The sequence below is a fragment of the Molothrus aeneus genome, chromosome 1 (genome assembly GCF_037042795.1).
Source record: "Molothrus aeneus isolate 106 chromosome 1, BPBGC_Maene_1.0, whole genome shotgun sequence".
NCBI classification, from domain to species: domain Eukaryota; kingdom Metazoa; phylum Chordata; class Aves; order Passeriformes; family Icteridae; genus Molothrus; species Molothrus aeneus.
In genome coordinates, this window is record NC_089646.1 from 11,120,876 (window position 1) to 11,147,560 (window position 26,685).

Here is a 26,685-nt window from a genome sequence, read left to right on the forward strand (position 1 = left end):
TATATATATGTATAAATTATGAAGATAAATATACATACATGTACAGCTATGAATTAATAATGCAATAACCAAGCACACACATTTTGATTCTTATTGTGTTAGCCATTAGTTGCTATTAGTTAACACCCTAAACTGAGAATGGTGAATGTGTTTGCATTTTATTTGTCACCAGGGAATAATTATGAAATATTTATTACATGGAAATTATTCTACATAAATATATGTTGTATTTACAGGGCATAGCAGAAACCCACAGAGGGGGCTGTGGCATGAGAGCTCTCCAATGACATTCAAAATAGTAGAAATATCCCTGGTGGCTTTTAGGGCTTTTTATTCAATTTGGTGCAGACCAGCTAAATTTATCTGTGAGAAAGTTGGTTTGCAAGTTTTGGGGTAAATGATCCAAGAACAACGAAGTTGATGTATTTTATTTGCACAGTGAAATTCTATTGGCAAAAAAACCTGCAAAGACAGTTTATTTTTTTGTCACACTGTAATAAGCATCTAACGACCCACAGAGAATTTGGGAAAACGTCCTGTTTACGTTCCCTCCTATTTAAATGTTCTGCTTTTGCATACAAAGGAGGTCTTTGTTCCTGCAGGGCTAGTCAGCACCTGCTGGCTGCTTCTCACTGGACACCATAATCCTCTGTGGCATTGAGCTTCCACATACAAAGGCTTTTGCCCCGTGTATCCATCACATACCTGGCGATTTTGTCAGTGCAGGACATGGTGATGAGCTGCTCTCCCAGCAGGACCCCGTCCCACGTCTGCGCCGCGTTGTGGCACCGCACGGGAATGGTCCCTTCGCCAGACTCGATCTTCGTCCGCAGGTGCCCTCGGTATTTCCTCACTATGTGCTTGCTGCTGTTCACTGGGCAAAACAAACACAAGAATGGCAGGAATTGAGTGTTTTTTGAAAGGATCTGAGAGGCTGTTTTGATGCCATAGCTTGCATTTACAGAACCACCTTTGAAGGTCCTTTAAATTGGATGCAAAATTAGGTGAGATAACAGCCCAAGAAAGCAGCGCAGTGCAGAAAGGAAGGAGCTTCTAGCATGTTTTTCTTTTTGCATCCATCAAAGCTTACACAAAACACACACTGAGCTCATGTTCCCCTTCTATTTCCCTTATATATTTAAAAAGAAGAGAGGTGCTCTGTCTTTTTAAGAACCAGTACAATTTTTCATTTTAGAATTGAGTTGTGATGGATGAATATTTGAAAAAGCTTGGTTCAATGAATGTCATCAAAGACTCGGCTGCATGATGCAGACCAGTCCAATGCTTTACTGTTATATTCAGTGACATTTCCTGAATAATTTCAGAAGTGAGGTTTTGATTTGCTATCATAAAATTTCACTGAAAAATTGTGAAAAGCTAAAGGTTTGTACTCTGGATCAAAGGCAAATCAAAATTTGCTAATTTTTCATTACTGGCTGAAATTATTACAGTCTCCCTGAAGTGAGGTACTTTCCTGCTTTGTGTTGTACCCAGATCTTTTATCACTTCTGTAATATTACATACTTGAGTGCAAGGCAGCAGCCCCTGGGGTGGCACAGGGCAAGCAGCTAAAGCACTTGTCCTGGACCATGATGAACTGAGTCCTGCAGATATGCAGTAAATACAGAAGATAATGACATTTCAAAAGAACTTCACCTTCATTATTATGAAAAGAGGAAAACTGAAGTTCATTATCAAAATCACTCTTACACTCTTTACACTGCTACTTTACCCCTGGGTATTTTGGCTGTAAAAGAACAAGAAGGATCAGCAAGGAAATCCTCAGGGTCTGCTCACCCTCAGAGGGTCTCACTGGAGGTCACCTTATCCCTGAAGCAGAAGGTTCCCTGTGGAACCTTCCACAGTTTCCCTCTAGCCCAAAGGAAAATAATGGATGGCAGTACATGATGGCCTCTCAAGGAAAAGGAGAGCTGCATTTACAGACATGAAGCTTTTTCCCATATTGCTAACTGTCCTGTGTAGTTTTCCTATGCCAGCTCCTCATCTGGACCCGAAGGCTTCTACTTGTGAAGGTGATGCTCCTCAGTGCTCAGTGGGCTGTGGGGCTGAGTGCTTCTGCCACTGAGTGACACCAGTGTGCCAGAGGCTGTGGGGCTGGTGGCACCTCTGGCTGTGAGCAGCTGCCTCTGTGCACAGTCCCCAGTGCTGGTGGCAGCAATGGATTGAGTGGCTGCTGCCACTGGGTGTTTTGCAAAAAGGGAGAGGAATAATAAATTGCTTCAGCCTATTGGGATTAGCAGAGGCAGCAAACACACGTAGAGCAGCAAAGTCAGCTGTGACCTCCCACCAGGCAGGGCCCTCAGATATCATTGCCTCTTCTCTTCATTCCTGGTTTTTTAGAATTTAAGATGGGTTTATGTGTGTCAGCAGCAGGCTGGGACAGGTATCAATTGGATGGCTTGGCCATGACCAAAACCAGTTTCCACCCAAACTCAATCTCCATCATATACAAAATATTGTTGCAAATACTATTACAGTAATGCTGCCACAGCATCTGAGTTTGAGGAAGAGTGGCTGTTGCACTGCCATCCCCATCAGCAGCCACCTATTCCAGCAGCAGGGGATGGGGAGGGTCCTTGTGCCCAGTTGTCAGCACCTCACAAATTAAGACACTGCAATAATCACCTGACTTGGACTATTGTGGCTTTTCAAACTTGAGTTGTGGGAGAAACTGGGAAAAGCCAATAGAGAAATAAAAATAAGCAAAGATGTGGAAATGTGAAAAAAGCAGAAATGTCTCAGATCCCTCTGTTCTCAAATTTTCTGGTTGTGCCAACACTGTCAGGAAAGCATTTCCATGACCATGTGTGCTGATCCCTTGCACATCTCTCTTGTCTGGGATGCTAAGTGCAGTGTCATTCAGAGGGTGCTCTTTGGACTGTATTAGCCATCTGGGAACTGGCCCATATTTTTCCTAGGACTCTGTTAGGAAACATTTTTTAAAAACATGAAACAGTGGTGAGCAGCATTTTTCATAATTAAACCACAGAGTCATGGGAAAGGTACTCTGACATTTGGACAACAAAAGTAGAAAGTGATCACTTCTACTTAGCAAACAGATCTAGCTGAACAACAGTGAGAAATGTCTACTAAAACCACTTTGCCTTTGTCTGCACATACTGAGAACTGATGGCACAGCAGAGCAAGATCTCTGCCAAGGAAGCAGTGAAGAGTGACTCAAGAGGCTATTGCTGTTTCAGCTGGTGGAAAGAGTAACTTTAAGCAAACCAGTTCTCTTTTCCTAAGCTTTCCCACAAGTATAATGAAGATAATGATGCTTCCTTCTTATGCAAATTCATTTAAAGGTACTGCTTAACAACTATTTATGAAAAACAGATGCTATTCTTCCAGGAAAGATTTGCCACAGGAGTCCACCTACTGGAAATCCCTCAAGACAAAATGTTTTTTTACTGTTTCTTTCTCCAACTTTTAAGAAAAATATTTTTTCTTGTTACACTTATTTCCCATCTCTGTAGATTCTCCTCTCTTTCTCAGCTCCTGCTCTGAGCCTCCCCTGTGGGTGCCTTGATCTCCTAGATTACTCTCTTATTCAATTCACTGTGTTGATACACCTCCATTTCCCATACATGCAAAGACACATGTAACTGCCAGGGAATTTTAGTGACTGCAGGATAAGATGAGCAGCCCACCATTTATGTGGCTTTGATTTCAGTACATAAATGTTACCTCAGTGAGGGGCAAAGCATCCCACAATATGCTGACAGAGATAAGGAGTGAGCTCAGGGGGAAAAAGAGTAGCAGGATTGCAAACAGCTGTTGAGCAGCTGGAGAATTTAAAATATAGCCCAAAAATTTTTGGGGAGAGGGATATGAAAGACTTCTGTGAGTTTGGGGGGGGGGGGTCTGTTTATTTAATTTGTCATTTGTCTATCTGATCTTCCCAGGACTAAAGGCCAAAGCACTCTACAGCTGGTTGTTCTCACAGCATCTCAACCCTGGACTGCAAGTGCCAGAAACTGAACAATAAAGTTTCTAAGAAGCACTTGAGGTGTGCAAGTGCACTGATAGTCTCAGTTTCTGAGTGCTCATATTGGCTCAGCCATGTGTCCAGCTTGTGCCCTGCCCAGGCTGCAGCCGAGCAGCCGGCGCTGGCTGATAGGATTCAGGATTTGTGGCCAGGGTACACTCACCCCAGGACACACTCTCACAGCTCTGATAAGGGGTTTTAGCTGCTCAACTGCTATTAAATTCAATGAATAGGGTGTGACTCAAACCTCGAGCTGTGCTGCCTGTCTCAGGCTGCTCACATTGCTGGGGTGGTTGGAACATGCTCCAAAGGATCATCTGTGGTATTTCTATAAAATACTAATAACCCAAAGCTCTGAATGCTTTCAGATTGCCAATGGTTAAATAAATCAAAATCTGCAACTGGAACACACTGAGTTCTTTTTTAGCATGTCATTAAGCAGCACAGGAAGATATAACCAAAGGAAGAGACGAGGATCTGTGAGTTTTGCACTGAAGCTGCAGACAGACTCCAGCACTAAGCTGCTTGTTAGCAGTAAAATACATGGTCCACTTGCTGGCACAGCCTGCTAAGGATCATTTTAATGCAGTCACAGAAATATATTTATTCATGCATCTTAAAGTCACCAACTACAGCCTACTGCTGTTCAGTATGATCAAAACACCAGTAACTATAAGCATTTCTGATCTTCCCTGTGCTGGTTCTCCAACTGCTTAATCTCAGCTAATTGCAGGGGAGAAGGCGTCTGTGGATGCCACTTCAACCAGAACAAAATGTCAATTCAAACCAGAATTGGAAAGGACAAATTAAAAAATCATTTGGAGTGGATTTATGATGTATGCTCCACTCAGATGTGGAAATTACTCCTGAGAGTTCCTAAGATAAAAAGGTGCTGGATTAATTATTGGATTAGAAATGTACACAGACAGGTGCCTTGTAGTTAAAATCACTGAAACCCTCTGATTTCAAGCCTCACCCCTTATTTCCATATTTGCTCCAGGACCAATTCTAGCTCATATAGTAATGAAAAAAGCCACTCCATATTTATTATTTAGTTAAAGAGTGAAGAGGAAATGGACGGTGATTAAACAGAATGACACGAGTAAGGATCTGTCTGAAATTTTGCATGACTGTCTCAGAGGTTCATTTTCTGTTTCCCTGCTTCAGTGGAGGCTGCTCTCTCTTCAGAAAAGAAATAGAAGAGCCTGTCTTGCATTTTTTCAGTGCTGGACTCTCCCCTCCTCAGCATGGTTTATAAAGCTTCCTTAGAGCAGTGGGAGACAAAGGGGTGGAAAGAAGAGTGTTAACATTTGACTGCCTTTGTATTTTGATGGTTATTAGAGATGCACTTTCCTCAACCAGATCCTGACTAAATGTACATTACTATTTCTGGAAGTGTTGAAGTGAGAATCACAGCATAGTGAACACTTTGGCTGTGCCTGCTCTGGGCAGAGTGGCTGATCAGATAAATCCCTGCTGCACTGGGCTTTGGTGACCTGCACAGAGCCAGGCTGAAATGCCATGGACCAGCTTTGGAAAACAAGAAACTTTGAAATAAGTCTGAATTTGTGAAAAGAATGGTCTACAGAGCTACCCCTGCAGTGACTTCAGGGATGTATCATTCCCAGAAGGGAACACAAGACCCTGTCTTGTACAGGTTAAACAGGATAAAAGCATATTGAGATGAATCTAAAAGTCAAGACATGACTTTTAAATATAGACCATGAAGGACATTGCATATGAAGGCAGTCCCAGGAGAGATTTGCTTGCTCCCAGAGCCATGTAGCAGATTTCAGTTCAGATCTATGGTCTGGACAGTATCATTAAGCCCTATATACAAATAAAAATATGAATATGTAATTTATATGGTAATGTTACAAACCTGGGACACCTGTAGTTTTTGGAACTGAGATTAACATTAGAGATTGAACTTCTTTACCTTTTCCCTTCTTCCTTCCTCTTTCTTGGCTGAAATACTGTCTTTGGACTGTAGTCCCTAATCTGACAGAATCCATGACCTGATAAATGATGCTTCCTTTTGCATATTATTATTTCTTCTTTTCACTAACCTTCAAATAACAATTTTCACTCTTTCTACTTCCACAATTTTTCATCTGCCAATTATTTCTAGTGATATACTGACAAGGTGTGATAGCAAAGTCAGTTTGCCTATCCATAGATTATCAATATGTGGCATTTAATCTAGAAGAAGCAGTGAAGAGAAAACTTGAAGTTTGAATCCAGAAGAACAGAAAGGAAATGACTGAATTATTTTTCTTTATCTGCTTTAAGTAGCTATTAATTTATTATTCTTTGATTGAATTGTAATGTTAGAGACAGTAACTGTAGGAAGGGTGTGAGAATGGTTTTCCAGCATATTAAAGTTTATCAGTGAATGTTTTCATGAATACTTTTCATTTTGGTCCATCAAAATGCCTCCACATATGATTACTGAGGGAAAAAAATTAATATGTTCAGATAACATAGCACTATTAAAATGAGTTTTTATTATTTTTGTAGGTTAATATGAAATGTATTGAAAGCTCATGCTAGGGAGAAGTGCCAAAATACCTTCATTGAACCTATGCTAGAGCAGAGTATGAAACTCTAACACATGAAATCCATTTTACCATCAGACTAACTTCTAAGTGAGCCTGGACTCTCAGCAGGCTTTAATACCCTGAGAGGAAAAAAATCTGAGAGAAATAGCTCAAAGCCTACAAACAAGTTTTCTCTAATGTCTCTCTTCGAGGAATGCCTGGGATCAAAATATGAGTAACTAGTTAAAATTCACTTTAAAACAATTTGCTGGCAGCAAAGTCATGCACAGCTTCCTCTGAGAGTAATAAATGACTGTTCCAGGCAAGGAGGAATGAGCAGTACTGGGTCAGGTGTCAGGGAAATTCTTTGTGCCACCTACAAACCCAGGCTGTGGACTCCAGCCTGCTCTGGAGTAGGAAAGCATTAGCATGTTGAAGCCAAAAGTACAAGATTTATCTGAGGGATTAAGATTCTGTGCATGTGGCAATCAAGGAAAATACAACTCAAACACTTCAAGATTATTATTTTTAATTACTAATTGCTCCTCTTGTCTAAAATCAGACATGTCCCGCCGTGGCTTTGAAAGTGCAGCTGCTCCCACAGAGCAAAGTCTAGAGATCTGGCAGAGGAGGAACTCCTCCTCCTCTGAGGAGAGAGGAGAGAGAGAACTGGGAACTCTCTGAGGAGGACTTCTGCCTCTGAAGCCTCCACCAAGCAGAGAGGGCCACAGAGCAGAGAGGGTCTCCAGCAAGGCACAGCTCAGCTTTGGCAGTGGGCAGAGATGCTGCTTGTGCCCAGCTCAGCAGCTGATCAAGCCAGTGGAGGGTGAGATCAGGGGGAAGCAGCTATTCAGCCATGTCCTAAGCTGTGCATCATTGTATCTTTCACTTTTTTGTTAATGAGAAATGTTTTCTCTTAAAGTTAGGCTTTATCTTTTAAATATACTTTATGTGAAAAATGTATCAACATCACTGGAATTGCCTATTTGGTGACAATTCTCTCTCCTGACATATTTTAATCAAGAAGTTTACACAAACATAAAGAGAATGTGTTATTCATAATAACCCTCTTTCTTTTATCAACAAAACATGCTGTTAGTCATATGGCTTTGGGATTCTGTTGCAGTTTGGAAATTGAAATCTTCAAGGATGATTTAAGGAAAATGTTGTGGGAGAAGTCAGCAAAATATGAAAACAGAAAATGAACCCCATGAGACAGAAACAAGAACAATCTGTTGATATGGTGACAGATTTTCAACCACACTGTGGCTGGTAAAATTCTAGAGAGGCTGTGGTTCCTGATGCACCACCAGATATATTCCAATTCAGCTTCTGGAGCTCTGGAGTCCTGTGGTCTTTGGATGAAGAAATTAATTCTTGATCACCAGAAAGTTCCTGTCAGCCTTAAAAATCCGTGGATTAAAGTTGTTAAATTACTCTGAATAATTTTACAGAAGTGCACAGAACATACAATGTTTTCCATTTTAGTATTCTACTCTCAGCACTAACTACCCTTTCTCAGAGCTGTGATTGCTGGATCCCTTTTATTCCAATTTGACAGGTACAGAAATAGAAATTACCAGAGTGAGGTGATTTGCCCCAGTCTGGCTAGAGAAGGCAGCTTGCAGGACCATGGTAAGAATTTAATTTTTTGCTACTCACACAGAATTCTTCAGATTTCTCTCCTGACTCTAAGAAACTCCCAGAAGTCTAAGGATGTCCAGAAGTCCCACAAAGATCTTAACTGGACCTGGAGCTGCCTGATAAGCTTTCTAAAACTCAGCTTATGAGTTTTATATGTAATTCCCACTCAGTGGAAGGGCAAATTAGATTAAATTAAACCTGAGTGGGTGTAGTTTTCCCCCACAGAGATTTTTCCCAACTATGGTTTGATATTTTCCACTCAAAAAATCTGTGCCTCACTTAGGTGCATATGTGCAGTAGGCTATGGGATGTTGGGGTGGAATGGGGGATGTCCAGGAGCACGTGGTCTCTTTTTCCTGCTGCAGAGGGCTCTGGAGACACCACCATTCCTTGGGCTGGACAAATCTGGGGACAAGGAGCTTTTCTTGGTGGAATTTTCTACTGCTGTTCTGAAAACTTCTCAGGCATGGTCTTTTGCTGATTAACGTAGCCTTTTTATCACATCTGAACATTGCATCCAAATGCAGTGTTTTACAAAGCAGCAAAAGCCATAACAAAGCAGAATCAATAAATACAGTGCAATGCCCTTTGGCGATTCCTGCATTCTGTTAAAATTAGAATCTGATTATAGCTGGAAACCTGTTTTCCTGAATCTTAACAAACACATTTTGCTTTACATGAAAGCTTTTCAAAGCTGTGGCCAATGCTGGCTCTGAGCAATCCATAGTTTTCAGCATATTCTGTCTCTTTTCCTGGATAGACACACACTGCACTGACACATACTTCTAAAAATCTTATTTTCTACTTTAAACTCCCCCTGAAACAACAAAACTCAAATAAGCAAAAGCAGCCAAGAATATCACAAGGAGAAGAAATTGGGACATTTTCAATGCATTGTCAAAGGCAAAGAGTTTTCTCATGATGTGTCAGTTCTGACAAAGTTTTAAAACAGAGAGTTTAAAAAGGGAGCTGTCTAGCTCAGCTGAGAGGGAATTCACTGATCCAGGACTTGAGAGACACAGATTCAAGTTTTTATTTGATTCTAGGTGGCCTTGAATGAAAAAGATTACCCTGAACTGAGCATGGGAGGAAATGAAATAGGGTTTTCCTACCTCTTGTTACTGATGACCAGGAGATATAAAAAATATAAGATGTGATCGCAGTTTCATACAATTATTTTCTTTTAAGTTTTGCCTGAAAGGTTTTGATTTTTTTTTCCAGCCAGTCAGTTCTTCGAGACCTAAAATCTGTCCATGAATTGAAGCTGTTATTCACCAGTCAGCTTTAGCAAAACTCCACTAAGAACCTAACTACCCAGCCTGGTGGAGATTAATAATGGAATATAAAGCAACAGCAAACTTGTACAGCTTGATTAATTGTACTGAAAGCTTCAGGACTTCAGTGTAATGAAATGAGAGCCTCTTCCCAAGGTGCATCCTTGGCTCCAGCATGAAGATACCAACAATAAAACCATGAGTGCTTTCACAGCTCTCCTAAGCCTGGACACCACTAGTTTCTCTGGCCGGTTTAGGGGCTAGAACTGACCTCTGGGATTGGCAAAAGGTTTAGCATGACAGCTCATGTAAGGCACCAGACCTCTCCTCTGGGTCACCAAAAGTGATGGGATTTCCAGAACATGTGAACCATGTATTTGCAGACCCTCTGGCACTGATGCTCTGTCTGAGCAATGGGCCCATCTGAGCATCAAGATGCAACAGCTACTGCTGCTGCTGCAGCTTTTTCCTCAGGTGGCTTCAGAAGGGCTCAGGGTTCACAGCAAAGGGCTTGGGCCAGTCACTGTCCCCATTCTAATACCCCTTACAGGAGTCTTTCCACCCTTTTCCATTCTTTTCCTCCTCTGAAGCCTTGGATGAGCAGAGAGTGAGTAGGAGAGGCTGGGGGAGGAAAAGCTTCTTGCAGCACTGGAGATGGCTCCAGCCTGTGCCTGCAGGTCCTGTGTGGGTGCTGAGCATTGGAAGAGGCAGAGGGGCTTCACTCATCCTGAGGGTTTCCCCACCCCTCCCAGGCTTTATGTTGCTGTCTCTCGCCCACTTCCCCATCACAGCTGAACATCACAGACCCACTCTCCCTCAAACTTTCCCATCCTTTACCAGGGTCCCACTGATTCCTCTCAGCCACACTTTCTTCTCCTGAAATCCCTTTGCCCACCTTCCCCAGAAGATGAAAGCTCCCCCACAGTGCCAGCATGGATTTATTTTAGATGCTGGAAAGAAATCTTTGAGCTACACACAGCACCACTTCCACACCTGAAGAGCCCTGAGCTAAATCAGACCTGCAGTACTTGTGGGGACACAGGACCACCACAGCTGGGCTGGGCTCTGCTGTCATCCTGCCCATCCTGACCAGGAGCACACTCCACCTCTGCTCCAGCCATGGGTGAGGTGTGTCAGTGAAGGAGAGAATTAACCAGAGGGAACTGTCCTGTGGCCATGCTGTCCCTGCCAAGATAATTTGAGTGAAAGCAGTCACACTGAAACAGCATTTCAGCAGCCTGGGAAGCTCAAGTTACAAAAGAGGCAATTATATATAAACCTAGTGCCTGCTAACAGTTCTGAGCAGGGACACAAACTCCTTGACAGCCCAGCTCTAGTCAGCTGTAGAAAGTTGCTGCATTTCTTCTATTTACTTGGTAAATTGAGGCTGGGTCAGTGGCACAAGCAGGAGGGGCCATTGCTTCCATTGAATATGACCTCAAAGGAGCCTGACAAAGGGTGCTGTGCTCACACCTGAACCCAAACCTTTTGGATAAGACCCAGTCCAGTCTTAATGAAGTGAAAGGACAATTTCCTTCCACCTTCTTTAATGCTAATTCCCTAGCCTGTAAAGTAATGCAAGAGCCTCTTGCTGTATCTGCAATTTCTGCAGCATCCTTTATATGACAAAGCAATCTGGGCTGACCACAATAATTCCTCCAGTGCTGGGATTATTTCTCCTAAGGCAGTATTCAGCACTACAGCCTACAGTGGTGTGTGCATTTTTTTAGTTTCCTGTTACTTCTGGGCATGGTTCTCTATGATAATTTTTTTCTGAGATCCCCCAAGGTATTGTTCTGCTCAGTCATATGAAAAATAGGAAAATAATGCACCTTCATCCCACTTCCACAGATGGGCCATTCATCAGCATAAAATCAACTTTACAACCCAGGAGGAAGCTGCTCCACGCACCAAATAGCTAGGAATTTCCAAGATGGTTTCCCAAGCTCCATCAGACCAGCAGCTGTGACAGACATACGTGATACCTGGGAGTATTTGTGTAATGGAAACAAAAAATAGTGCCCAAGTCCAGGGGGTGACCTATGGTTATCCTCAACTTTTGTAATGGGCAAGTTTATCACTTTGTTAGAACCTGAATTTTCTTGTAGTTCCAGATGTCTGATTTCTTTTCAGATCACTGAGTTACTTAGATGGTCCTTCTTGAAGTGTTTTCCCCTTTTACCATCTATTTACAAGAACAGAATTTGTTCATTTAACCAAACATGGGATTAGCAAAAGGAAGGCAGAGGTTTCTTCCCCCCTTGCCCATCCAGAAATGTTCACCAAACCCAATGGTTTGGGGAGTGGTTCTAGCCCAATTACTGCCATAAGCATCCTCATTGTATTTCCATCCTATAACTCCTGAAGGACACAATATTGACTTCTGAGACTGAGACTCTCATGACAGTTTTAGGAGATCATCAGACTCCTTAGAGGGTCTCTGTGTGAATCAGGCCTCCTCCAGCCAGCCTGCTCAGGATATGACTTTCAGGGGTCTGGTTTGGGGATGACAAAACCTGGGTCAGCCCCATCTGACCAGGGAATGCTGAGCTCCTGCTGTGAGCAGGGCACCCTTCACAGCAGCCCTGCACCTGGGGGTGAACAGAGCATTTTTTTCTGAGAATGGAATGCAAAATCCAGCAGCCAGAATCACAAGCAGGGAAAGCACAGGTCTGCCCAGTGAAAGCACACTTGAGTAGAGAGCACAAATGTGTCTTCCTGGGTACTCTTCAGTTCCTAGACTCTCTGAAAACTGCAGTGCACATCTTCTCATCACATCACCTACCAAGGCAATGATGTGGCTCACGTGGTCACAAACGGGTCCTGCTTAGATGAGAGTTCTGTCAAATGTGTGTGCATGAGAGCTTCAGCACAGCTGTAGGTTAATAGACAAGCAGGAGAAAAACCCCATGTGGAGCAGATGCAATGGTGTGTTTCAGACCTAAAGGAAGTGTGGGATAAAACAGGAGCTGGGCTATCAGGGAGTCAATGGCACAAGGCAATACAGCATGTTAGCAAGAGATAGAAAAGCAGCCCAGGGGAGAGGAACTGAGACAAGCCCTGGGGCAGATTCTGTTTGTCTCTTTGGTGATCCATGTAGTGAAAAACATAGAGAGCACATCTCTTGAAAAAAGATGGACAATGAGGTAAAATACTGCCAGGGAAGGAGGAGTGGGGGAAGCAGAGGATTCTTTTTAGCTCAGATTTTCAAGCAATTCATTTTGCTTTTCAAGAGATTAAAAAAAAAAAAAAGCCAATGAGTCAAGAAGCACTAAATTAGCTAGGATGGTTCTGTAGCAAATCAAGGGCTTGATCATTCTGTGGTTTGCCCTAGATTTAGGAGAAAGTGCAAAATCTGCAACAAATGCTACAGGGTGAGCTGCCCCCAGGGCTCCACCTCATGAGCAGGAGTGTGTGTGCCATAATGGAAACAGCAGCTCCCTTAGGCCCCTCAGGAAACCCACGGTGACTGATGCTGTGGTACTGCCATTGGGAGAGCTCAGAAATGCAGGCACACCTGGCTGAGATGCACATGAAGGGAGAAGGCACCAGAAAGGGAGACGTCCCAGGCTCCCTGCCCTGCAGCACTGAACTGAAGGAGTGGAAGAAGCTGCATCTGTGAAGGAGCAATGAAAGTTGTGAGGACACCAGGAACATGCTGCCTTTTTGTCATAGAGCTGTGCTACAACCTTGAGGCTGACCTTGGAAAATGACGGAAAGGGTCTTGAGAAGGATACTGGAGAGAATGAACCAGGACAAACCCATAAAAAGCATCTGAAACCCCTGTGGCATTTCCCAGTCTCAAATTCCTGCAACACCACTGACCCTGGCTGGTCTCCTGTCCTGCTCTCAGCTGCTCTGGCCTCTTTCCCCTCAGCCTCTTCCCCTGCTCTCTCAGACTCTACCTTCTCCCAAAGCTCTGACTTCATTCCCTGTAAGCTCATCCAACCTCCTGACCTACAGGCACTAAAAAAGGGTTAGAAAACCCCTCCCTGCTCAAACCAGCCTGGTCCAACTGATTTAGTCTCTTTTAGAGCTGCCTGAGGATGTTATCAACAAACGAGTCAGCTTACCTCTGATTCAAGAAGGACATTTCTTCAAATTTCAAATTAAAGTATGGTTTTATGTCCTTGTCCCTAACCTCACTTTCCTGCCTGAGGCTGGCATGGGTGTGTGCTGCCTGCACCTCTCCTCTGCATTGCAGCTCTCAGACTTCTACACATGCCACAAACTTGGTACTCTGCTCTATCCACTAAGAAGTAAACTGGTTTTCAAAGCATGCCAGCTTACGTCCTCCCTTACCAGAACAAAGCTCATAAGAAGGAAATGTGAGGCCTCCCTGAGGGTGCTGGAAAGACACGGTGGATAATAGGAAATTTTTGGAAGGAGATTTGAGAAGTGGATTTTACTCATTCCCTATATTGATAAAGGCTTATCATATTCCTTCTCAAAACCAGGAACCACATGGTGAGACAACGTTTTTAAATGTTAATGCATCTTTAGAGAATAATCAGTAATGTTTGATGGCTTGTGCTAGCTCTAGGAGAGGTCTCTTTGTTGTTTAAGAAATTAAACAACATTCATCTGGAGTTTCTTGTCATTACAGGATGAAAGAAAGGTTATTTCTTTAGAAAAAAAAAAAGAAGAAAGAGAAGATGTGAATGATAAACATTATAAAATACTTATCTTCCCAGATGTCTCTGGGATAATGTGAGCTGAGCAGAAATGCTTATCTCTCTGAAGGACAGCTTTTGGCAACTTGGCTTTCTGCACAGTGCTAAATTATTATAAGAGCACAGGACAAAGGTAGAGGGATCTGTTTAAAGGAGTGAATTATGAGCCGGGTGTAGCATCTCTTCAGGTCCTGCTACTCAGTCACTGTGTAACTTTGGCTAAACCACACAGACCTTTCTGCCTCAGCTTCTGCTTGGAAAAATAATTGGTGTAATAGCCAACAGGAAAATTATTTTCATGATTATCTACAAATTTACTGTCTGTGTCATGCACTGTGTGATTATATATTTTTAAACACAGCTCCTTGTGTATCTTGTTATCTACAGAAGCATTCCCTCGTTAGCTGGGAGATTTATCTGGACTGTGAAGAAATCCATGAGCCAAGCAGGGTTCACCTCCAGGGCTGGGTTCAGCTGCATATAATCAGGCAGCATGGGCTGTCAGCTGCCCAAAGCACTGACTTCCTCATGCCAACAAGAGCAGAATCCAGCCTGGACAGCCTCTGGTTGCTCTTGACAATGGACCACATTTTAAAAATAATTACAGATTTTGGTGCTTCCAATTGTGGTGTCAGCTAAGAGGTGCCCCAGGAAACCTGCATTCTGGAAAATATGTGTGCCTTTAACCAAACATAAAGCCTTTTTAAATATCTCTTGATACAGCTATACAGTGGGAGGCCAAAGATCACTATTGTTTTCTGATATTCATAAGCACTCTCTTTTTATTTTTAATTTTGATTTAAGATGATGCTATGTCTTTTCATTTTGTTAACTCATCAGGAACTGGTTGATTTGATTTTGAGTTTTAAGCATTTACTTGCTTTTGTTCATTTTATGAACCCTGCTGACACAATGCAGAAATCATGTCAGGCAAGGACCACATTTCTTTCCTGAATAGGTGCATTCTGCTTTCTTGCCCCAGCAAGCTGCTCTTTCACATGTGAAAAGAAATTCTAGTCTGAGCAGAATAATACCCAATCATTGATAAATAACTTATACAAATAAGAAATCACAAAGGAAGGCAACTACCATCTGATGGATTTGCCTGTGAGGAAGTGAGGTCGTTGTGTGACCCTGGGTGATTAATTTTACATTTCCATGTCTATGATTCCTCCTCCATCCATTCTTTTGTCTTGCCTGCCTCACATTCAAAGTAGTCAAGGCAAGGACCATTTCTCACTATGTGCACATTTGGCAGCCAGCACTATGGGCTTTGCAGCACTGTAAAACACAGGTATGAGGAGCAGTAGCTGGGCAGAGATAAGAGAGTGCCCTGTGCATTGTATCATGGGGTGACAGGCATGTGATGACAAGCCACAGATCTCCGGGGTCCCCTGTCCCTGGCTGGGAGCATTCCATGTGGCTAGGCAGGGACAAAGCTGGTGCAAGGAGAAAGCAAGAAGGACATGCCCCTGCCATGGCAGGGACAGGCATGTTTGGGAGTGATGAGGTGAGAGTACAGGGTCATGGTGGAGTTGGGATTTGTCATCATGGACAACAAGCTCTGCAGCCCTGTTGGTGGCACACACTGGGTCAAGACCTGATTTGTTAATCTCATTTTCAGGATCACCTCTAGAGAAGAAATCCCTGGAAAATCATGTGTTTGCTTGAATGCCATAGGTATGGTTGCAGGTACTCTAAGGCTGACCTGGTGGACTCCAACAAACCCACCTGCCATGCAGTGACCATGCAGTGTATTTGATACAGGCAGGATGGCTTTGGAAGGATCTCTTACATGAGGGTCTTGCCATTATTTGCTGCAAGTGCAGGCAATATTTGGAGAGAGTTTGAACAATCAACACTACAGATGTGCTGTATCATATATTGTATCATATCAGTGCTCTACTTCAGACTCAAGCTGCTGCAGCCTGTGAAAATGCAACCCCTCAATCTCTATATGTATGGGTTGTGAACCCTGAGAAGAGTCTATGCATCTCCAGTTAGAGCCTTGATCCTCTGGTCCAGCCTCTGGCTGTGGCTTCAAGGATCTTTTTGATCATGGGGGTGCTTTCCAAAACACCATTTACTTTCAGGGTTGTTTGTATCAAGCATGAAATGCAGGGATGTATTCCCCAGCAGAGCCAGAGAACCCCAGGTGTGCAGAGCTGCCTTGCCCAGCTCTGATTTTCCCCCAGCACACAGGACTGAGCACCAGTTGCACAGACAGACAGACAGACACTCTCTAAAGCCTGTAGTGTTTTCGCTCTCAAGCGAAACACTTTCTGCCAGCAAAGAAAGAGAGCAAGAAGGATCTTTAAAAAAAAAAAAAAAAGAACAAGAGAAAAAAAAAGACAGAAGGCACAGAAAGGAGGAAAAGGAGAGGGAAGATTGTTCTCTTACAGTCGGTTGTGATTTCGTAGGGGGAGTTAAGGCGCGCGTCTCCGCAGGGCGAAGTGCTGACGTACAGGTGGAACAGGATGTTCTCCCGCAGCCTGTAGCCTCCCTCTTTTAACCGCACGAAGATTGATCGCTCCCAGTCTTCTCGCCGTTTGCTATGATCACAAAAGAGGTTCCAGGTCATTTGTTACATGCCAAATCAGAAACATTTCTGTGCTCTCTCTCTCTCCTTTTCTCCCTCTGCTTGTTTGTTTGTTTTTATTAGCACCCGGCATCATATATTTTGCCTAGTGACAGCAAAAGAAAAACAATGAGCTTCTCCAGGTGAAGAAATGTGTGAAGGAGGTCAAAGCTGCCAAAGGGCTTTTGGCTTGCTTACCTAAGATATGTTCTAATGATAAAATGTGGATTTTTGAAGGGTAACTCTCCTTCCTTACATGCACAGATGCACAAAACCACTGATTTTAAAGTGGTTCTGGTGCATGAAAAAATGAGTTCTCTTGGGCTCTCATGTGAACACATCAGCTCTGCTGATCACAATTCCTAGACACGTTTGAATCCCATTAACATCAATCACCACAGCTATGTGTTCATATGCTCCACTGAAAAGGGCCTCTAACAAAGCACCCACCACTGCCAGTTGCCCCTGCTTCCCAGGTGTTGCTCTTCTCCCCATTCAACCACAGCCACCTACAAGTGCTCCACGTAGGTCAGCAGGGGCCTCTTGGTCACTTGGCACTTTTGGAAATCAGAAGCCATCTTAAGAAGGGTGGACAAAAGTTGTACAGGCTTTTCTCAGCTGAGTTGAAAAAGATACTTATTGAGATGAAGCTTTTATCTTTGCAGTGGTTCAGCAGCTAGATGGGGATGCAGTGCACATATTCCATTAGCAACAGCTGCCCGGGAGGCCAAACCCTCCCAGTGCTGCCATTTGCAGCAACAGCACAGCATTAAGGCTCTGCTGCTGTGCAGCTCCTCCCAGGAGTTACATTTGGGAAGATATGGGTGATTTCTCTGACAGACAGCTGCCTCTAACACGTGTGTTTGGGCGATGGTCACGATTATAATTTTGAAGGTGAAAATGTGATTGCTGAAATTATGACGAGAGTCCTTTCCCTCTGATGGCCTGGTCCTTCCTTCAAAAACTCAAGGGTCTTTTTGGAGGAGTATCTCTGAACAGAACAGCACCTGCAGGTAATGATTTTTCCTGGGATGATGTTAATAAGGCAGAATCCCACCCGTTTAATTCACTACAGGACAGCCCATTAACCAAGGCGATTTCTGCCTGTCTCTCTGCCTCCTGATAGTGCAAACAGGAGCGCTTTTTACTCAGCCTTTGAGCGAGTCCTTGGCTTTCATCCAAGCTGCCTCTGCCTGTTTTCTCCCAGAGCAGCCTCTGTGCTATTGAAGCTGTTTGGCTGTCACTCTTCCATGGTTTGGGTGTTTTGTCATTTCTTGATGCCAGGATGCGTTTGCTGTCAGGAGGAATTTACAGGCACATTAGCTCGCCTGTCAGGGACAGGGAGTCACACTGGCTGCCGAGCTGGGGCTGCCACATGCTGCTCCTTCATTTTCTGCTGGCTGTGGTGGAACTTCCCAACTGCACTAATTATATTATCGCCCTGATACAAGCCTCTGAAATAATAAAATCTCTGCAAGTCCTGCTGCTTGGATTTCAGAGCAATTGCAGGTAGTTCTAAATAATTCACTGCAAAATCAGCTGGGAGAATACAAAGCTGTGCAGTCCAAATGCCTGCTATTATTACATTAAATCTCACTAGAGTGTGTGTGTGGGGGGGGGCAGCTTACAGTACTTGGAGACAGTTGCTATGTAGGGTTGGAGCAATCATGCTTTGGGCTGGATTTCAGGAGTTCAGCTTCCATCCTGTTTTCACTGGTCATTGTTTTCCAATGATTAACCTTGCTCTCTTACCTCTTCATGAGCACCAGCAAGGGTCTGTGGCCAGTGTGGCTGCCAGGTTGGATGATAGACAGCTGCTCTAAAAATAGTTGGCAGGGCTGGAGGGCAAGGCAGCTTGATTCTCTCCTCCAGCAGGCTGAGGTTCTTCATATCACATAGGGTCCTGACCTGCCTTTGGGATGGTTTTTTAGGAACTGAACTCAAACATGAGGTTCATTCCCGCATTGTGGCTGAACAGGATTCATAACAAAACTCAGAGAGTATTGTTGGGAAAGAGTCTGGGTTGCAGCATCATCTGCCATGGCTTAGTAAAGATTATTGTGCATGGGATGTTTGGTGTATTTCAAAACCCAGGGGGACCCAGGGATCTGCTAAAAGTGGTCCAGGTAAAGCATGAGATGCACTTCTGCAAAGTCACCTCTACTCCAGCAGCAGTACCATGTGCCTTGTCTCTGGGACAGGTGAACTGTGAGAGGGAAGATGACTTTGCAGCAGCAGCTCTTCTTTACAACATCCTTTGCACAGCCATACACAACCTGTACAAATCAATGGAGAGAGGAGTCCACAGTGAGCCTGCAGATCCCATTCATTCAGGGAGTGGCATTAAAGTGTCATTTCTGTGTACTGGCAGTGGCTAAAAGAGCAGAATTCATCCCTAAAACTTTGCCTGTTACAAATTTCTGTGGGAGTTAGGATTTGAGTGTCATTCAAGTGGAACATTTAAGAACGTGCTAAATTCTAATCATTTGCTTAAGTTCATCATTCAGCACAACACATGCCCATGTTTTGAGCTGACTTGAAGAAGATACTTTAGCACATACTTATGGTTTAATATATATGAAGCATTTTGGTGAAACAAAGCCTGACAAGCAGAGGAGCAGTTTTTTAGCCTGTAAATGTATTTACAGGAAATTTCTAGTACTACATACTACAAAAGAGTATCCTAGAGAAACTACCAGCAGGCTTAGTAGATGTGTTACAAGCAGCTGATTTTCCTTGAAAAAGTAACTTGACTGGACTGGATTAAGACTATTTCTTGCTTTTATGTATAAAATAAACAGTGGTTTTCATCTGATTTCCTGAAAGAGCTTACCTTCTGGTAAAATCATCTCCCTGGCACCTGAAGGGTGCACTAAGGCAGCAAGCCTACTCAGGTGTTGATTTATTTTAAGGATACTCTATTAATTTTGTTTTTCTTTAAAAAAGAAGAGTTGTATTTTCTTGTCTTCCCTATTGGCCAGTTGATATAAATAATACCACTGAAAAAGATTTTCCTATCACCATTGCAAGAGAATCAGACTACCGAATTTGTGTGCTTTTTGATGGTGATTCTTAGAAAAAGCTTCTCAAAAGGTCTTTCTTGTCCTTCTTTTGTACATCAGAAAATTTTCGTCTTCCTTCTCATCTTTTTCGTGAAAGTCTGGAGAACTGGAGGATTATGGTTGTCATAAAAATGAAATCTGGGAAGGCTAAGGGTTTTAATCACACTGGTTAGAAGCTGACAGGTTTTAGTTGTGCTTTTAGCTTTTATTTAACTCAAGCTCTAGACAATGAATTGTTGAAAGAAAGTTTCCTTTTGAAGTATTTGTCACTCTTGCTTCTTAGAGAGGATAAAGTTCCATTTCTGGAACTCTTTTCCAAGAAAAGTCAGGAAAGTTGCACCTCTAACATTTAGCAAAAAGAAGAGAAAGGGAAAAGAACTAATTTCCATATTGCTGCAGCACTGGCTTGTGGATGGAATTGTCCTGCAGCTTAAATTTGTGAAGAAGTTGCTGTATTCTCTTTTTAGAGAAATGGAAAATAAATTGCCCCCGTACGTGGCAGTTCATCTCACCCCCAAGAGACACATGAACGGGTCTGCTGAGCTCCACCTCAGAGGTGCCCATCTCTCTGCACTGGTGATCAAAGGAGCCTTGGGGACCTGGGCAACATTTGACTGCCAAGAGGTAAATTCAGTTCAGTGAATCTCTGTCTCCTGGCCTTTAATTTTATATCCTGGCTCTTGCTTTCTCCAACCTGCTTGCCCTTGCTCTTAGAAGCCTTCATGCTACACTCAGCCAAGTGTGTGTTTTGCTTTCACTGAGGTCAGTGGTAGTATTTGTAAATTCTGGAAAAGGGTTTCCTTTTCAAAGACAGCATCATACAGAAAAATATTTCTTGCACTGAAAGTTCCTGAAGTTTGCAATCCAGCTGCAGTGACCACACTCAGCAGGTAGTCTTGGTGGGAGGAAGGTATGTGGAAAATAGGAAATACTCTCTACAGAACAAACTTGCCTCTTCCATACTGAATGATGGAAAATTTAAGTTCTTTGAGTCAAGAATGATGGTCTCAAAAGAAAACCATCTTTTTGGTTTCAGTTCATTTATTACTTTGTATAACAGTTTCCTGGCCTAGGAGAGGAGTTTAATTTGGGCTAGGTTAATGCAAATGCATGACAATAGTTCTGTGTTTCTCCCAAGCCTGAGGAGATGGTGTACATGTATTCACAGTGGAGCTGAGTTACCATGTCAGTCCTAAAAGCTCTGTCCTTATGGTATGTGGCAGCATCATGTGTTTTCTCTGTAAAAAGATCTCTCTTTTTCCAGAGAAAAAGGAGTAAATATGATTTCAATGTGCAGAAAATGCATTTTTTATTTAATTTTGAACCCTCCAATTTCCTCACCACAGGACAAAGCTCCTGATGATGGCAAAAAACTGTGAGTAGCAATAAATATTAAAATTGGAGAATATATCACAACACACAGTTTTGCTTCTCCATGGACTTTAAGGAAGCAGAATCTGATTTGACAGTAACTCCAGCTCTTTAATTCAAAGGTGCTTAGCCTTGACAATTTTGGTTGAGATTTTTATGGTGTGTGCTGGTCAGGCAAGCGGGGGTGTCTGGTCTTGGCTGAACTGAGAGTGATTTGAAGTTACTGTGAACAGAGCTTGTGCTTCACTGAGGATTCTGTTAACAAAAGGCTGTTAACATTGATCCAAATAAAGTAATAATATGACTGAACATGTTAGGGAGGTGGATCAATACAATAGTTTAAGATACAGTGTTAGCACTTGTTTCCCAAGAGACCATAGCAGAAAGCAAGTACCAGGGCTGCTACACTGCTGAAAACATAATAATTTAATGTAAACTTGAAAGCAGTTCAGAATGAAATTGAGAGAATATTGTTTTTGATTAAACCCTTCAATGCTCTTGTCCCCCTTTGTTAGCCAAACCCATGTACTCAATATACTCTCTTGTCTTCAGCTCCAGCCTGAAGTTAAAATAGCCATTATTCTGTTATTGCTGCTTAGGTGCAACAGTATCACAGGTGCTTACAAGGCCACACAATCCTGCTTAGATTGCATCCCTTGCATCTGTGACATGATGCAAAACCTTCTGAAGTCAAAGGAAGTTTTTGCACTGAGTTTAATGGCCTTCAGAAAAAGTCACTTGAGTGCACATATGCACTCAAGAATGGAGGGCAGAAGAATGACCTATAGTGTAAGAGGTTTTTGTTTGTTTTCCTTAATTTCTTGGTTCCTTCCATATAATAAATGTCACCTCAGCCTCACTTCTGCTTAGTTTTCACATCATAGGATAATTCAGGCTGGTAAGGACCTTAAATCTCTATCCCAACCTCCTTCTCAAAGTCATTTGACAGATTGCTCAAGGTTCTAGGCACCCAGATTTTGAAAATGTCTGAGACAGGAGGGAGACTGCACAACCCTTCTGAGTGATCTGTCCCACTGCTAGCCTATCCCCATGGGGAAAATCAGTCCTCATACTCAGACTGAGCTTCTATTGTTTCAGCGTGTGCCTCTTGTCTGCCACCTTCCCTGTGCACACCTGGGTAAAGGTGTCAGCCCCACTGTGCTGCTGGCTTGCTTTGCTGGCTCTGCCATCCCACCTGCAGGCTGACCAGGTCTAGATCTGTCAGCACCTCCACACAGCCCAGGTGCTCTGGCCCCTGAGACTCTGGGCAGGCGCTGCTGAATCTGTGTCAGATGATTGGTGTCCTTCCTTTGGGGCACCCAAAACTGCACATAGCATTGCAGATGGGCTGTAATGAGTGCTGATTAGTGGTGGATGCTCACATCCCTTGGCAGACTCTTCATACTTCCCAGGATCCTGCTGACCTCCCTGATGTTAGGCACACCACTAGCTAATGTCCTGGTTCCTGTCTGTCTACAAGCCCTGTCCCTTTTCAGCAGAGCTGATCTCCAGCCTGGATTTCTTTCGTCTTGATGGAAAGGAGGAAGGTCATTCTTTCCTCCTTGGTGTGGGACTTGGCATTTGTCCTTGCTAAGTTTTCTGTCAAACTTCCTGCTGGTCCAGCCCTCCAGCCTGCTGGGATGACAGACCAGCCCTCAAGCATAGTCACTGGTCCTTCCCACATTTTGGTGTCTTCTGCAAAGCTTATAACCAAGCACTACATAACCTCTTCCAGATTGTTGATAGACAGGATCAGAGAAAAGACAGAATTCTGAGGTGAGGTATCCCACATATTACCATCCTCCAGGCAGTGTATGACCCATTAGCCATTTAAATGGTAACAAGGTGGATTTGGCTGAAGACAAGAACAGTAATTCCACTGTAATGTTTCTACATGCTATAACATTTTAAAACATCATAAAGAAGGAGTAAGTGATAAGCATCTTACACTTTGGCACAAAGTTTGCTGTGCTGTTAACACTCATTGGTTCTCTAGTGAGTCAATGAAGACATTAATGATCAATAAATCACTTCTTTGAGATCTTTCAGCAGCAGCAAGGAAGACAGGAAAATGGCTGCATTAAGCAAAACGACTCCCTTCGAGTCTCTGGTCAGTGAATGATGCTAATAAGCCTGCACGTAAAGATTTGTACAAAATCATCAGGCTTCATAAAGCCCGGCTTTATGAGTCATATCTAATCGCTGCTGAAAGAGAATCAGCTGAAGTAAAGCAGCTCATGACCCAACACTTTAGACTACCTAACTCTCAAGTTTTTGTGTGCAGTGTATTGTTCCTTCATCGCCTAAACATCGCCTAAAAAATGACATAAAGAAACAAATAGCTCAGTTGTCTGGAAGATAGATCTGTCCCACTGAAGGCCGTATAACAGCCCCCAAAAATCAACAGAATTCAGTTACCTTAAGTGTAGCTCCAGCTGTGAGTAGAGGAAGTGAACAAATGCCCTTCTTGCCACAATTTCTGCATGGCAGTCGTTGACCGCAAGCCCTTGGTCATTTATGTATTCCCCATTTATACATTTGGTACCCGATGACAGCACAATAACCTGAGCTTGCCTGATGTCCAAACCTGTAGGAAGAAAAACAAAAGTGCTGTGAAATTGCTGGGGTGAGTATGATACCATGATTGTTAAAGTCCTCTCAGCACACGCTTTGATGTGGCAGCCAGATAGCCCTAATGGGATGCTTGTTAAGGTGATGATATGGCCTTTGGAATATGCAGGAATCTCACATCTCTGTGTTATTAGAATAATAGGGTCTACATTTCAGTCTTGCTGCTAATTCCAAGATAAAAGCTCACCATGAAGTTTACTTGTTAAATCAATAACTACATCATAGCAGAGCATATGCTGTAGGGACGTAATAAAGATCTCCTGCAGTGCTGATAAATGGCCAGGTTTTTATGAGCTGTTGAAGAATTTTCTGGTGGGAGCACATACTCCCTGTAATGTTAGGTTTCATTGCTGTTGCATTTTAAGTAGTAAAAAAATGGAAGTGATGCTTCTGGGGCCGCTCTTTAAAAATCATGAAGAAAATACCCTGACAGATTTGACTTTTAGTTCAGTTTCCTTTTAGCTTCTCTAGGAGCAACTACATCAATGCTCTTTTCAGTCTGGTCTCTGGGATGGAGCATTTAATCATTGAGACCAGCTTTGTTCATCTGTTGCCTCTCTACATAATGGTGATGGCAATTGAAAGATGTCCCTTACATGATCCAGATAGACACTTTCTAGGAATAAATCCTAATTTATTTGGAGACAGTTGCAAAATGCTTAGAGACTTCAGCAGGACCTGGGTTTTACTCTAAAACATAGCTCATTCAGCCCTGTGGACAATTTCAAAGTAGAATTTAGAATTAACTGAGCCCAAAATGATCTATTGAGAAACACATCTCTGGACTCATCTCACTGAATACCAAAGAACAAGGGAGCAGCTCTTGGGAAAAAGAACTTTTTGCCTGATAGGTGCTTCCTCTAGAAGGGACAAAGTAGCCTCTGAGTGTACGGCTGTGTTTGACACAATGGCTGTGTGTGGGCAAACACCTGCACAGGGCAGCACAGCAGCTCAGAGTGCTGGTGTTGGTGTGGCTGTGCCCAGGTAGTGTCACCTGAGATGCCCTTGATGTCCTGCCTAACATCTGGCTGCAGTCTGGGAAGCCCAGGAGGTTCTGCACACTCCCCATGCATCTCACACAGAAAAAAGAGAAAACACACAGTGAAAACACACACCCATGTTTAGGTAGCTGAATCAAGACCTCAAAATGTGACAAGTCAAATGAAGACAGGTCTGAGACTGCAAATACCCGTAGGAGGAATGGAAACAATCTTCCTGTGGGCTGTGGTAATGCTGAATCTATGGTATTACTTTAGCTTTAGGAAAGTTTTAGGAGTAGCTTTATAGAGTCAGCAAAAATATTTTTTTTCCTCTTATGAGGTCTATTGAATAGCAGAAAAATTGAAAAACTGCAGAGATTTTATTGTCATGGCACGTTTGGGGCCATGTTCCCTTATAAAATCTATTGGTGTTAAATGACAAAAGAGTTGAATGGAGAAGGAAATAATATTTTAAACAAAGGATTGGTGCTGCCAATGATTTCCCAGTCAGTAAATGCCATTAACAACTTTCATAATCTCCACACAGCACTGGGACTAGTAGTGGATCATATGCTGTAGCACTGTAGCTATGCTTAATGAATATAATTGCAAATGATATCAAAATTATTTCATGCCTATATCGATATAAAAGCTACATCAGTAATCCAAAAAGTTTAGTAGTAATGTGGCATTGCAGCATTGTGGCATTTGTAGGAGAGGGGTAAGTATTGTGAAAAATTCAGTTAATCCCATCTGAGCCCCTGGCTGTGAGAGTTTCATAGAGAAGTTGTTACAGGTACTAGTGACAAAGTACACATCACCGTATGCCTGTGCTGAGAGCTTAATCTCTATTTGTTACTGTAGATGTGGCCCTAAAAAAAGTGTTTTAGAGTATTTATTAAGGAGAAAAAAAAAGAGCTGGAAATCTTGAAAACCCAAGAAGTGAAGATGGAGACACATGGGAGAAATGGAGACAGGAAAAAGCCTTTGTGTTTATTCCAAGTTTATTACTAGGCAAAAAGTAATAATGAGGTGGAAAAGTTACTCATTCCCTACAAAGAAATGTGCTTATAGTCTGTACATTAAAACTGCTTTGCTTTAGGGTCACTGCTTTCATGAGAAAAATATTAAGTATCTTAGATTGTGACATGTCCATCTAGTTAAGAGTGTCTTTCACATGGACTAACATCAAACACTTCATGGGCCACTGCCAGCCACTGAGGTGTTTGAGTCCCTCCCACTCAGCATCTCAAAAAGCAGTGTATATTTCCCTCAACAGTATGTAATATTTTCCTTGGTTGGAAGGCCCATGAAGAGAATCAGTTATTTTTCTGTTCTATTTTATTTGTTTACTACCATAGATAGTGCCTTATTTACCTCAGCACAGCAGGAGCACACCAGGAGGCAATTCCCTCCTACAGAAACCTGTGAGCCTCTCTGTCTGCCCCTGGGGACCCCTGCCAATGCTCCTTCTCAGGGCAGAGAGACCAACTGCTTCCTTCTCCTAACATTAGCAAACCCCTGGTGTGCCTCCTCCTCTCCCCCTTCACCTCATAGCCAAAGCACCAGGCTCTGAAAATACAGAGCAGACCACCTGGGTAAGCCCTCCTGCTCTCTGGGATCTACACCTTCCTCACCCCCCAGTCAGCCCTGTACACAGTGTGATGTCTTTTATTTCTTCAATCATTTTATCCACAAATAAACTTAACTCTTTTTTTCCTCTCAGATGAGGATAAGCTGATGAATTCACTCAGGATTTTCTGTAAGGTCTGGATTTATTCACAAATGAAACAGAAAGGTACCCAACACCTATCAGATGCAGCAATAATGTGAATCTCTCTGCTGTTTGCTATCACAATGTCCACCTGCACAGCAATAGCCAGTGTGCTTGGGGTGTTCATGTTTGGGTGAATTAACTCTGTA

General features: G+C 42.9%; 1 protein-coding gene across 1 annotated transcript in view; it reads right to left on the minus strand.

Moving 5' to 3' along the window:
- Positions 1-26,685, minus strand: part of ADARB2 (adenosine deaminase RNA specific B2 (inactive)) — a 306,659-nt gene that overhangs the window by 20,586 nt on the left and 259,388 nt on the right. Inside the window, exons 5-7 of the mRNA XM_066551336.1 lie at positions 23,570-23,738; positions 16,541-16,692; positions 706-874 (exon numbers count right to left, since the gene is read on the minus strand). Coding sequence (XP_066407433.1) covers positions 706-874; positions 16,541-16,692; positions 23,570-23,738 — 490 coding nt within the window. The remainder of the gene's footprint in view (positions 1-705; positions 875-16,540; positions 16,693-23,569; positions 23,739-26,685) is intronic.